Consider the following 13,943-nt stretch of genomic DNA (forward strand, 5'->3'; position numbering starts at 1 on the left):
CCCAGTGGTGAGTTCCCAACAGGGAGGCTGTCTATCCAAGCCTCCCCAAACAGCGCCACCAGCTGAGATCCCACTATCTAGATGCCCAAGCCTGTGGGGGACATTTCCTTTTCAAACCAACATGCCCAGAGAGGTCTGGAATGCATTACGAGCTCAGGCTTTAAGAGTGCTGGGATTGCAAGTGTGAGCTACTGTTCCTGGTTCAAACAAGCAAATTTTAGGGAACTTTTGAAAAACAAAGAAAGGAAAAAAAAGGCCCTCTCCTCCAGGATCTTAGAAAATGGTCTCTTAAAATTTTAAGTTGTTTCTGGGTAGTGGTGGTGCATATCTTTAATCCTAGCACTTGGGAGGCAGAGACAGGAGGATCCCTGAGTTTGAGGCCAGCCTGGCCTACAGAGAGTGTTCCAGGACAGCTAGGACTGATAACACAGAGAAACGTCTCAAAAAAAATGAAAGAAAGAGAGAGAGAGAGAGAGAGAGAGAGAGAGAGAGAGAGAAAGAGAGAGAGAGAGAGAGAAAGAGAGAAGAGAAGAAAATAAAACTAACCAATTCCAGTAAAGGTCAGTTGGTTACATCCTTATGTGAATCCATTATTTCCAAGTGTTCGTGCAGGTCACCGCCTGAGTCTATTATTTTATGTGCTGGGCTGTATGGGGATCGACTGAAGACCTCTTGTGCGTGATTTCAGTGCTTTTATAGGTCGAGAATCTCGCTGTTACTCTGAAGCTTTCATTGAGTTCTTTTTTATTGAATGATTAGGAAGCGCCTTTAAAGTGTCTGTTGTAATGACTTGCTGTCTGGTAACACAGCTGGAGCTGACTGGCCTCTGTAAATGCCTATAAATGAAGCTTTATTGTACAGGTTCCCCAGTCCAGGGCTGCAGAGCTGGTCTGGAGAGTTTCAGTTCGTCCCTCACTGCCATCTAGACCTTCATCAACCCTGAGAGTCTGGATATCCCTAGCCTGTGTAGCAATCACCGTGAATGTAATGCCCATCGTGTGGTCTTTTCTTTTAAACAGGGGGAAATGCAGTGTTGCCCTGCTGAATGAGACAGAGTCGGTGTTGTCGTACCTTGATAAAGAGGTAATTTGCAGTCGCTTTCACTTTGTGCTTTCTCCTCATTACTTCACATGAAGGCCATACCCTGAACTCTTTTTCCTTTGTGCCTGAGTGTTACTGTGCTATCCTGGCAAGATGGCATCGGCTGGAGTGCCTTTGGCAATTGCATTGTCCTGGCTGAAGGCAGAATTAGCAAAAGTGGCATCTCTTTGTCAGTTCCAACAAGAGGCTTACTGAAGTACGTACAGCCCAGGATGCAGATGAGGATTTTCATCCCTGGTCCTCATTCCTTCATCCCGTGGTCTGTTTTTGAATAAATGCCTCACTCTCTAGTGGCTCTGCAGACTTCATAAGAACAGGCGGCCAGGCCACTGTGCTTATTAACTCTAGGGCACTGGAGCCCTTTTGTTTGTCTTTAAAAACTAATCTATTATTAGTGTATGTGTGTGTGCCTGCCCACATGTACATATATGTGATGGGAGAGGGGCAGACACAGATGCCATTGTATGTATATGGTGGTCAGAGGACAGCTTGGTGGGGATATTTCTCTCCTTTTACCTTTTTGTGTGGGTTTTTATGTGGGTTCCAGGGATCAAATTCAGGTTGTTAACCTTGGGCTGTAAGCACCTTTACCCTCTGAGCCATCTTGCTGGGCCTCCTGGGCTTTTGAAAAAATCAATGGAATGCTTAATGTGTAGGTTGGTGGTAATCGTGTGTTTAGTTATGCTGTGTCTGCCATTGTACACATGACTGTGCATTGCAATTATAATAATAATTAAATGGGATTTGTATGGTGATATTAACAAACCACATATAAAGGGGCATGGAGCTGGCTCAGTGGTTACGAGCACTTAATGTTCTAGCGAATTCCTGGACTTAATTCTCAGCACCTGCATGGTAGTGTACAACCCTCTGGAACTCCAGTTCCAGGGGATCTGGTACCCTTCCCAGTCTCTGTGGTATGCATGTGATGCACATACAGGCAAACACTGATAAACAAATGTTTTTTAAAAACTACATATAAGTTCTACTCTTGTATGTTCAGTCACTATGTGGGGTTTTGTTTCTTAGACAGTCTCACTATGTGTCCACCTGCCTCTGTCTCATGAGTGCTGGGACTAAAGATGTGGGCCACCAAGCTCCAGCTTCATTTTGTTTTTGAAGCAGGGTTTTTCTGTGTAGCCCAGACTTGTCTGAAAATATCTGTCTATCTCAGCCTCCTTGCTAGCCATTCCAGCTAGCCTCTCAGAACTCTCTTTAGAGTAGTTAATGACTTTCTTTTATATTAAAGCAAATTGTACAATTTTATATTATTCTTAAAGTTATTTGTTTCGGCTCTATGTAATTTTGTGCTATTGTACATGATGACGGTATTGCCATGTTCTCCTTGAAGATTTATTAATTTGTTCACTAAAATGAAATTTTATATATTCAAAAGTTAAGGTTATAATTTTCATTTCTGTGATATTAATTTTATTGCTTTATAAAATGTAGAAGTATTCAGTTTACTTAGGTGGTTTTTGTCATTTTTTTTTTCAGGATACCTTCTTTTACTCCTTGGTGTATGACCCTTCAGTGAAAACATTATTAGCCGACAAAGGGGAAATCAGAGTGGGACCAAAGTACCAGGCCGACATTCCAGACATGCTACCAGAAGGTGCGTGCTTTGGCTTCAAGTCCTGGGAAATGGTGTCTTACAACATGAAGGTTCTTGTCCTCGGGGAAGAGGTGTAGTGGAGAGTTCAACAGTTTGAACCTTCTAATTTTAGAAACATAGCAAGCCTCAGAGAATAATCTACTTGCTCGCTTACCCCTTCATAACTTCACGTATGTTTGTTTTCGTGGATGTGGTTTGTTTGATTTGTTTGTGTGTGTGTTCCACACATGTGTGTGTGTGTTCCACACATGTATGTATGAGTGTGTGTGTGTTCCACACATGTATGTGTGTGTGTGTGTTCCACACGTGTGTGTGTGTGAGTGTGTGTGTGTGTTCCACACGTGTGTGTGTGTGTTCCACACACGTGTGTGTGTGAGTGTGTGTGTTCCACACGTGTGTGTGAGTGTGTGTTCCACACACGTGTGTGTGTGAGTGTGTGTTCCACACGTGTGTGTGTGAGTGTGTGTGTTCCACACACGTGTGTGTGTCTGAGTGTGTGTGTGTTCCACACATGTATGTGTGTGAGTGTGTGTGTGTGTGTTCCACACATGTATGTGTAGGACTATGGGGTGCAGTAGGCCAGGGGTCAGCATTAGGTAGGGTCAGGGTCTTTCACTGAGCTGGAGCCTGCTGATTTCACTGGACTGGCTGGCATCAGGGGCCAGGGATCACCCAACCTTCCTCAGTGTGCATCACAGGCATGCACTACTGTGCCCAAATCCTGTTCTCCTGTGGGTTCTGGGGATAAAAGTGAGATCCTTGTGTTTGCATGAAGTAATAAGGGCGGCGGCGGGGCTGCGTCCCCAACACCCCAGCCGCCTGCCCGGCTAGCTTATGCCCCGAAATAATTACACGGACACTGTATTCTTTTAAACACCGCTTGGCCCATTTCTATCTAACCTCTTCTAGGCTAATTCTCACATATTAATTTAGCCCATTTCTAATCATCTGTGTTGCGCCCCTAGGTGCGTTTACCGGGAAGATTCTAGCCTATGTCCATCCTGGGTCAGAGCTTCTTAGCATGTGTCTGCCCAGGAGCCAGGAGCATGGCGTCTCTCTCAGGCATCTGCTCCCGAGAGGAAAGCGGTCGAGTCTCTGAGCTCACTTCCTTTTCCTCCCAGCATTTTGTTCTGTTTACTCCTCCCACCTATCCTCTAACCAATAAAATAAGCCAGGGCAGTGCCTTTATTAGCCAATGACCTTCCTCCATCATTTGCATGACAAACACATCACTCACTGAGCCACCTCTCAGGCTCTGGCTGTTTTCAAGGTTTAGATGGTTAGTGTGTGACGGGTGTGATGGCACATGCCATTAAGTACTTGGGAGCAGAGGCAGGCTGATCTGTGTTAGTTTGAGGGTAGCCTGGTCTAGAAGTGAGTTCCAGGCTAGTCTAGCCAAGGCTACATAGACCCTGTCTTAAAAAAACACAAAAACAAAAAAAAAATTTTAAAAACTTAATGTTGTTGAACTTTCATCTAATGTGTGGTTCATATTCATTCCTATTTTCCCTCTGATTCTCTGTATCCCACAACCTCACCCCTCTGAAGGATCAGGACCTGATGTATACTAGGCAACACTCTATCAACTGAGCTCTATTTCCAGACCTCTGTCTTGAGATTTGTAAATGACTTTAAGCTATCTAGCTCAGCAGGCAATGGAACCTAGTAAGCAGTTACATTTTGGTGAGAATTTGACCGATCTGTATAGCCAAGAGGTTCACTGTTATAGAGTTTAAAAAATCTTTTATTAGATTTATCTTTATGTGTATGTATGGATCATGTGAGTATGTGTCACATGTGTGTGATTGCCTGAGGGGTCCAGGAGAAGGCATAGGGTCCCCTGGAACTGGAGTTACTGGTGGTTTTGTGAGCTGTTTAATATAGATACTGGGAACTGACTGGGGTCCTGAAAGGACAGGAAGTGTTCCTAACCACTGAGCCTCCTCTGCCCCGAAGGATCATAATGAAGCAGATCTTTGTAGAGGGATGTGATTTTTGCTTGGCTTGTTTTTAAAGTTACTGTGGTTGGCTTTATTTCTATTTATCTTTTACTTAAAACACCACATTTGTAGATTTTAGAGCAGTGGTTCTCAACCCGTGGGTCGCAACCATTTTAGGGGTCTAGCAACCCTTTCATAGAGGTTGCCTAAGATCATCTGCATATCATATATTTACATTATGATTCATAATAATAACCAAAAAGCAGCAATGAAATAATTTTAAGATTGGGGGTCACCACAACATAAGGAACTGTACTAAAGGGTCGCAGCATTCGGAAGGTTAAGAACCACTGTTTTAAAGAATACTGCTTTTTAAAATTTTTGTTACATTTTTATTTAGGGTGTGTTTGCATGTGTGTGCATGTGTATACATGCCAAATCTGTGTGCGGAGGTCGGAGAACAATTTCTGCCTTGCACATCCTGGGGGTTCAAATTCAGGTTGTCAGGCTTGGAGGCATGTGCTGTCCTGGGTGCTTTTGTGTGTCTACTTGACACAAGCTAGACTCATCAGAGGAAAGGGCCTCAGGTGAGGAAATGCCTCCCTCAGATCCAAGTGTAAGGCCTTTTCTCAGTTAGCAATCATGAGGGAGGGCCCAGTCCACCCCTGGACTGGGTTCTATAAGAAGATGGGTTGAGCAAGCCATGGGAAACAAGCCAGTAAGCAGTACCCCTCCACGGCCTCGGCATCAGCTCCTGCCTTCAGGTTCCTGCCCTGTTTGAGTTTCTGTCCTGACTTCCTTCAGTGATGAACAGCAATGCAGAAGTGTAAACCAAACAAACCCTTTCCTCCCCAACTTGCTCTTTGTCATGGTGTTTCATTGCAGCAATAGAAACCCTAACTGAGACATGTGCCTTCATCTGCTGAGCCATCTCACTGGCCTAACATGACATTTTAGAAATATCAAAATGAAGAAGTCTTTTGGATTCTTCTTGGGACCTATGGCATGTTCCCGGTGTTCTTCTCATTGTAACTGAGCAGTCAACTAGATGCGTGGTTTAAAGAACCTTTGTTTTCTTTCTTTCTTTCTTTCTTTCTTTCTTTCTTTTTATTTTTTGTTTGGGTAGCCCTAGCTGTCCTAGAACTAGCTCCATAAACCAGGCTGGCCTCGAACTCACAGAGATCCTCCTGCCTCTGCCTCTAGAGTGCTGGAATTAAAGATGTGTGTCACCACTGTCTGGCAAGAACCTTCTTTCTGATTACTATCTGCTAGGGGAAAGGACCTTAAGCACTAACAGACATATAAAGTCATGAAACGTGAGCCTGGTGTGGGTGTATGCTTGTAAACCCAGCCCTTGTGAGGCTGAAGCAAGAGGGTTGTGTGTTCCATCCTGAATGACATGGCAAGACCATGCCTTGAAAAATAAATCAACAGACAAGTATGAAACAAACTGCAGACATTGGCACCACACAGCAGTGTTGACAGTGAAGTACCTGGCTGCAGGACAAATATACAGTAGAAAGCAGTATATTTGAGAACCTTCGGGCTGCAATTCGAGCCTTCTGAGCCTGTTGACAATCTCCAGTGGGTGCGTTTGACCACGCAATCTGCATTGGAATGAGAGGCGAAACTGGAGTAATATCTTGGGTAGGTGGCTGCAGCAGCTTGTCAGAATTCACATCCTGATGGACTCAAGAAGCCGGTTGTGGTGTATGAGGCTCTCCATCCCTTAACAAACACTTCGTATTTGGAATGATGAGTTTGAAAAATGAAAGTAAAGATTAGATTTTAAATATTTCACTAAATTTAAATAGATCACCTATTCCATTGAAAAAATATGTCATGTAGGAAAGTTAAAATTAGAATTTGAAGAAGTCTGTTCTATAGATGATATTTTTAATTGTTAAACGGTTAAACTGAGATTGACCCTGGATGCCCAGATTTGGGTAAAATGTGGGTAATAGGTCCTAATTATAATCTTGGGAAATAGTTCAACCCATCTGACTGAACCTTTCTTTCTCTTTAAAGAAAGAGTATGTGGGCCAGGCAGTGGTGGCCGTTGATCCCAGCACTTAGGCAGAGGCAAGAGGTTCTCTGTGAGTTCAAGGCCAGCCTGGTCTACAGAATGAGTTCAAAGACAGTCAGGGCTACACAGAGAAACCCTGTCTCAGAAAACCAAAAAGAAAGAAAGAGTATGCGGTTGTGCCTTTGACATTGTGATGAGTGGGTGATGTGCCCGTCAGCCATGGACTGTGAACTTCAGGGGAGGCTTCTCTTTTGAGGCTGAATAATTAATTTGTGCATATTTTGTTATGCGTTTTAAAAACAAGATTGTCTCACCTTTAATCATGAAATAGGAAACTATCAGCAGATAGTGTAGCGACAGCGTCCTTCCTGCAGTGCTCTGGGAGTTTAGGAGAAGCGCCTCCATCCAGCGCAGGCCTTCAGGAGGCTGATTCTGTGGCCCTAGAACCTGTGCACTGCTCCACTATGGAAGAACCACATGGACAGCTTGATTCTGCAAAGGGAAAACACTCTTGCGCCTTGGGTTCGATTTTCTTTTTTCTTTTTTTAAATTTATTTATTTACTTATTATGGATACAATATTCTGTCTGCATGTATGCCTGCAGGCCAGAAGAGGGCACCAGACCTCATTACAGATGGTTGTGAGCCACCATGTGGTTGCCGGGAATTGAACTCAGGACCTTTGGAAGAGCAGGCAATGCTCTTAACCGCTGAGCCATCTCTCCAGCCCCCTGGATTCGATTTTCAATTCCACTGAAACTCTGCCAGAAATCACCATCTCATTGGCCTACAGGGGCTGGGGTTTAACTCCTCTGCCACAATCACCATCTCATTGGCCTACAGAGGCTGAGATTTAAGGAGATAAAGATCAGCCGACCTCCTTCTGGCAGGTGTGGCCCTCCTGTTTACTTATTTCAATGCTCCAAGGACAAGTTCCCTAAACCTTGTTATTTTCTTCTCTTGCCCTCTCTTTCTCCGAAGATTGAACATGGGGCCTCACACATGCTAGACAAGCTCTCCACTGATGTATTACACCCCCAGCTCAACCATGTCGTTTGTAGTGGCTAACTTTGTAGAACGTAGGTCTCTCAACGCTGTGTGAGAAGCAGGTGGGCTTAGATAGGAATCTCATGTTGGGAACAGCAGAAAGCTGAAGGCTAGTGCCAGCTTGGAGCCCTAGTATCCAGGAAAGGACTTCACAGTTTGGTTTGTTTGTTGAGCAGAATCTTGCTGTGTAGCCCTGGCTGTTCTGGAACTTACTATGTAGACCGGGCTGGCCTGGGCCTCACAGAGATCCACCTGCCACTGCCTGCCCAGTGCTTGGAGTAGTGGTGTGTGGCACATGCCCAGCCTCAGTTTTAACTTGAGACTGGAGCCGAGTTAGTAATGGGCAGGGCCACACCTTGGTCAAAGTGCTTAGCTGTGCTTAGCTGTGGCCCTCTACTTAAACCAACATCTCATGTCAGGACCGTGAAGATGGACTTGGAGGGGTGCTAGATCTCTGCCCTTCCTCCCAGCGTGGTCACATTAAATATTATTCTCCCTTTAAATTTGAGTATAAGCAGATATACACTGCTGACATATAGAATAATTTCCAACAACAGGACAAGTTTGTCCCCTAGGGAACATTGGCAATGTGTAGACATTGTTGTCATTTGGGGGAAGGAAGTAGATAGGTGATATTCTATAGGCTCACCGTAGATAAAGTTCCCTGATGCTGCCAAACAAAGGAGAGCACAGAATGTATTCAGCCCCAGGGTCAAGTGTCTAGCTTGAGAAAACCTTCTATAATGGCTTCTTGGATGTTGAAAGTGTCCAGTCAGTGTCAGTTATTATTTCTATGATAATAGGACTTAAACTTTCAAATATATTGATTTTTTTTTTGAGATGGGGTCTTATGTAGCTTAGGTTGGCCCCTTCTTGCCTTCTTTATCTCTTAGGAGCTGGCAAAACCACCAGACCTGATTGTATGTGGTACTGGGGATAGAACCCAGGGTTTTGGGCATGTTAGCAAGCATGTCACCCACCGAGCTATGTCCCCCGTCCCTATTTCTATACTTTTATCAACTCTTTGTTTTTGTGGCGTTGGGGATCAAACTGAGCTCAGCATTGTTTAGTTTGCTGTCATTTTATATTAGAGTTAATCCTATTTCCTAGCTTACTACTATTTGACTAGTAGATTAATAAAATAATTTATCTGCTCCTAAAAATAAGTTCTTATAAATTAATCCTATGAGAGAGTTGTACAAAAATGCTATCAGAAAACCTAACACTTCACTGTTTATTCAAATCATCTTTCCTTTGGAAGTTCTAAAAATTATATAAATATACTGTCAATGTTGTTTATATTTCTTATTTTTCTTATATTTTCTTTGGAATCTCCACTGAGCTTCTTAAATTCATATTTATGATGCTATTCTAGTAACTTATTATTCCTTTGATTCATATCCCAGTATATCATCCAGAGTTTTTCAAGCAATATTCAACAGAAATGATGATAAATGGTATCCTTGAGTGTTTCTGATTTAAATATAACATAAAAATGTGGCAGCTGATACAACTAAGATGAATTTTACATAGAAAGCAGATAATTCCAGTTGTCCTGGAAAGGGCTTTCAGGATGTGTAATGCATCATTGATCCTTCCACATGGGAGGACCTGGTGCTTGTAAGGAATATACTGAAGAAATGGTTGGCTGTGTAAGCACATTTCTGGATCTATGTTTCTTCAACTTTATGTGACAAAAAGAAGTGGGAAGCTATACAGTCTTGCAATTAGTTTTCTGTGGTTAAGATAGAGCCTCATTGTGTTGTCCTGGCTCCTCTGGAACTTGTATCTCTTTCTCTACCGCCAAGTGGGATTATAGGAATGCACCACCACACCTGGCCTAGGGTCTCAGGAGATGCTGCTGATGCTGATGCTAGTGCTGATGATGCTGGTGCCTGGGGCTGATGATGCTGATGCTGATGCTGATGTTGGTGCTGATGATGGTGATACTGCTGATGCTGATGTTGGTGCTAATGATGCTGGTGCTGGTGCTTGTACCAGTGCTAGTGCTGATGATGCTGATGCTGGTTTGCTTGTATCACCATCTCTACACACCTGCTACCCAAGGATGCACCCAGATGTGATTACTGTTTTCCTGACTTTTGAGCATCTAACACACTGGTGACCATAATCATCAACCATATGCCACAGCGTAAACAATAATCCCTTTCCTTTGTTTCTGGACAGGAGACTCAGATGAGAGGGAACAATCAAAATTGGAAGTTAAAGTTTGGGATCCCAATAGTCCACTTACGGATCGACAGATTGACCAGTTTTTAGTTGTAGCCCGGTGAGTATGCCATTATCTGGTCAAGTCTTTTTATAAAACAACTTACACTTGTGTATAGTTCCTTTTTTAAAAAGATACTATTTTATTTTACATGTATGATTATTTACCTGAATGTATCTATATGTATTATATATGTGCCTTTTACTTTTGGAGACCAAAAGAAGTTATTAAATTTCCTGGAACTAGAGCTACAGACATGTGTGATTTACCACATGGGTACTGAAAATCAAATTCAGGTCCTCTGTAAGAGTGGCAGTCTCTACAGCCCCCTATTTCCTTCCTTCCTTTCTCCCTTTCCCCTTCTTCCCTCCATCCTTCCTTCTTTTTATTTTTATTTTTTATTTTTAATTGGTTTTTAAAGTTTCTCTGTAGCTTTGGGGCCTGTCCTGGAACTAGCTTTTATAGACCAGGCTGGCCTCGAACTCACAAAGATCCACCTGTCTCTGCCTCCCGAGTGCTGGGACTAAAGGCGTGCACCACCACTACCCAGCTTTTTTTTTTTTTAAATATATATATACTTTTTAAGACAGAGTCACTCTGTGTAGCCCTGCTGGCTTTGAATTTACAGAGATCCGTCCACCTTTGCTTTCTGAGGACTAGGATTAAAGGTGTGTGCCATCATGCCTGCTTTCTTTATATTCCTTTATATTATATCCTTTCTTTATATTCCAGCCCCCACTCCATTGGGGTTATCTTTTTCTAGTCCTGTGAGAAAACCAATATCTAATCACATTGTCTACTAAATAATGCGATCTACTGCCGTTAATTTGTTATAAGTGAAAATGTTTAATTTTAATTACAAAAGTGGAAGCGAGGGCTGGGGTGGAGCACTTGCTTGCCTAACATGTGCGGCATCCCAGCTCTCATCCTCAGCAGTGCTAAAACCCTCAGCCAGCAGCAGCTACTAGAAGGACAGGTGTAACAAAATGAATAGTGTGTGTGTGTGTGTGTGTTTAAAAGTTAGAAGCATAAGGAAGAAATGGAATAGCTGAATCCCATATCTTTAATGAAAGAAATGCCCTTTATTTTGGACATTGCTGAACTCTAAACTGGGTTATTCAGGTCCCAGTAGAAATGTGTCACTCAGTCCAGGGGACGTAACTCACACCTGTAATGCCAGTTCTTGGGAGGTGAATGCAGAAAGATCAGGAATTTGAAGCTAGCCTGGGATCATAGAGAGTTTGAGGCTAGCTGGGCTACCTGAGTCTGACTCAAAAAATCCAAGCCCCTAATGAAGGTGAGAGGGAGGAGAAGAGGGGAGAGACCACGTGAGGCCTGGTAAGGAGGCTGCTGCTTGCAAGCCCCCCTCCCCCAAGGCTTGGTTACCTTGCTTCTCCCCCTGGCTCTTCCTTAAGCAATGAGTAGGGGCAGGATCATCTTCAATGATAAAAGTGGGGGAAACTGCCACAAAAGAGAAAGCAAATGAGATGAGCATGCCATTGTCACGGCAGATAAATTAGAAAAAGCCCCAGTGGACATCAGCAAGCAGCTGAGGAATGAGTGAGTTACCCCTGTACAATGGGGTAGTACTTTACATCCTTTAAAATGAGAGAATTTGAAGTTTGTATAATAAAGGGCCAAATCTTCTAATATTGAAATGAAGGCCTACAAAGTATGATTGTTTATGTGTTTGTACTGTGTTCATTTATTTGAAAAGACCATGTAATGCACAAACTATTTTATTCCATTAATGATATATTATACATTATGGCTATAAGAGACTGCAACCAAATGTATAATGTTTAACTCCTTACATGAATCAGACATGGCAAAATAATTCGAATCAGTTCAACCCAAATAATAGGCGGAAGGGTCTCTGTAATAGTTTCTTATTTTGTGTTAAAATAGTCCTAGACTGTCACTAAGGACAGTCGTTGTGGAAGGTCACACTCCACTAATGGCCAGACACTTGGGATTCAGAGCCTGTCCTAGTTAGGGGTTTATGGTGGAAAGACAGCATGACCACAGCAGCTCTTACAGGGAAACATTGACTTGGGGCCGGCTGCCTTACAGGTTCAGAGCTTCACTCCACTATCATCATGGAGCGTGGCAGTGCCCAAGCAGACAGGGTGCTGAAGGAATAGCTGAGAGTCCTCATCTTGCAGGGAATAGGAAGCTGACTGAGACACTGGGCAATATCCTGAGCATAGGAAACCTCAAAGCCTACCCACACCGTGACAGACTTCCTCTAACAAGGCCACACCCTCTCCAACAAAGTTACACCTCCTATTTGTGCTACTCCTTTTGGGATTATGGGGCCAATTACATTCAAACCACCACAGAGCCCCTACGCTCATAGCTCAAGGATTGGATGGGGGCATTAGGTGTACATTGCTGGGGCAGTAGCCCGCCAGTGGAGCAGGAGGCTGAAGAGTTGGAAGAAGCAATGAGCCACGGATGTGGCAGTGGACATATGCACAGGAAAGCACCTGAGTGGTGGGTTGTTAGGGAGACCTGCAGTTTGCCGATTTGATTTACATTCTTTTTTTTTTTTTATCAGACTACTGTTATCCACATTTATGAAACCTGGTCATGGTGGTCTTTTTATGAAAAGTACTTTAAAATGTTTAATTAAACAAGTAAACAAAAAACAAAAAATACTGAATCTAAATACAAATTGAAACCAATTATTTTTATTTTTTTTTTTGAAACAAGACCTTACTCTCTATAGAGAAACTGTCAAGCTCATAGCAATCCTCCTGCCTCTGCTTCCTGGATGCTATGAGCACAGGTGTTAAACTTCATGCCCAGCACCTAATCCTAACCACATTACTGCAGTTGTAACACCCTCACCACCCCCACCACCCCTGCCCTCTTACTTTGTAGAGCCGGGACTTGACCTGAGGTATACCAGCCAAGCCCTGCACTCTGAAGTGCTGAGGTTGGTGTAGGTATTGGGGCCATCGGCATTGTCTTGTCTCTCCGATGGGACTATCAGCCGGCACAGCTGCTTTGGAAACCTGCTTGACACTGTCGCCCCACACAGCCCGTAAGTTCTATGCTAATATCACACTCAGGAAGAGAGCGTCCCAGGTCCTGGAAGGTGTGCATGCAAAAGGCTTTCATAGCAGCATCTGCACAATGGAGAATTGTCCAGCTGAAGGGACGGGGTGAGGAAACAGAAGAGAAAATGCATTCCTGTTGCTCCAGCTAACAGCTGAGGTGATTTCCAAAGGATGAAATGAGAGAGGGAAAGAATAGTGTGCACCCAGGTGTGGGGCCTGTGTAGGTTTGGGTCTGGTGCTTGGAAGGCCAAGGCCAAGGGTTCTGAGTTTGATGGAAGTCTGGGCTGCATCGTTCCAAGCCAGCCTGGGCTACATGAGACCTTATCTCAAAACAACAACAGCATATGTAACATTGGTGGTTTCTTGCCAGCAAAACTAATCTGTGATCTTAGCATTCTGGTGGTGTCAAGAGTGATGGCACACACCTATAATCCCAGCACTAGGGAGGCCAAGGTGATGTCACAGGCTAGCCTCAGTTCCATAGTGAGACACTGTCATGGTGTGATTTTTGTAGTTGTTAGCTTTTGTATGAAGCAGGGTCTCACTATGTAGCCCTGACTGGCCTGGAACTCACAGAGATCCTCCTGCCTCTGTCTCCTGGATTAAAGATGTGGATCAGCTGTGTTTTTGTTGTATTTTGTTTCTTAGACTCTAGGATGATGGTTCCTTTTGGGAGGGAGTGTGGGAAGGATTGGCCACCTTCTGTTTCTTCTTTTGGGTGTTGGTTGGACCCTAGGCATCTTCACTTTGTGAGAACTAAACATTTGTATAGGGGCTGGAGAGATGGCTCAGTGGTTAAGGAAGTGCCTGCTCTTCCAAAGGTTCTGAGTTCAGTTCCCGGCAACCATATGATGGCTCACAACCATCTGTAATGAGGTCTGGTGCCCTCTTTTGACCTACAGGCATACATACAGACAGAA

At 43.6% G+C, this 13,943-nt stretch overlaps 1 protein-coding gene across 5 annotated transcripts in view; it reads left to right on the plus strand.

The window, feature by feature from the left end:
- The window catches only part of Mta3 (metastasis associated 1 family member 3), a 127,666-nt gene that overhangs the window by 41,884 nt on the left and 71,839 nt on the right, over window positions 1-13,943 (plus strand). For all 5 annotated transcript variants that reach the window (XM_041631061.1, XM_041631062.1, XM_041631064.1 and 2 more), the window contains exons 5-7: window positions 1,020-1,083; window positions 2,599-2,716; window positions 9,916-10,018. In XM_041631061.1, the coding sequence (XP_041486995.1) occupies window positions 1,020-1,083; window positions 2,599-2,716; window positions 9,916-10,018 (285 nt within the window). The remainder of the gene's footprint in view (window positions 1-1,019; window positions 1,084-2,598; window positions 2,717-9,915; window positions 10,019-13,943) is intronic.

This window comes from Microtus oregoni, unplaced genomic scaffold, assembly GCF_018167655.1.
Source record: "Microtus oregoni isolate MIOR12 unplaced genomic scaffold, Mior012 000036F_ref0000092, whole genome shotgun sequence".
In the NCBI taxonomy this organism is placed as follows: Eukaryota; Metazoa; Chordata; class Mammalia; order Rodentia; family Cricetidae; genus Microtus; species Microtus oregoni.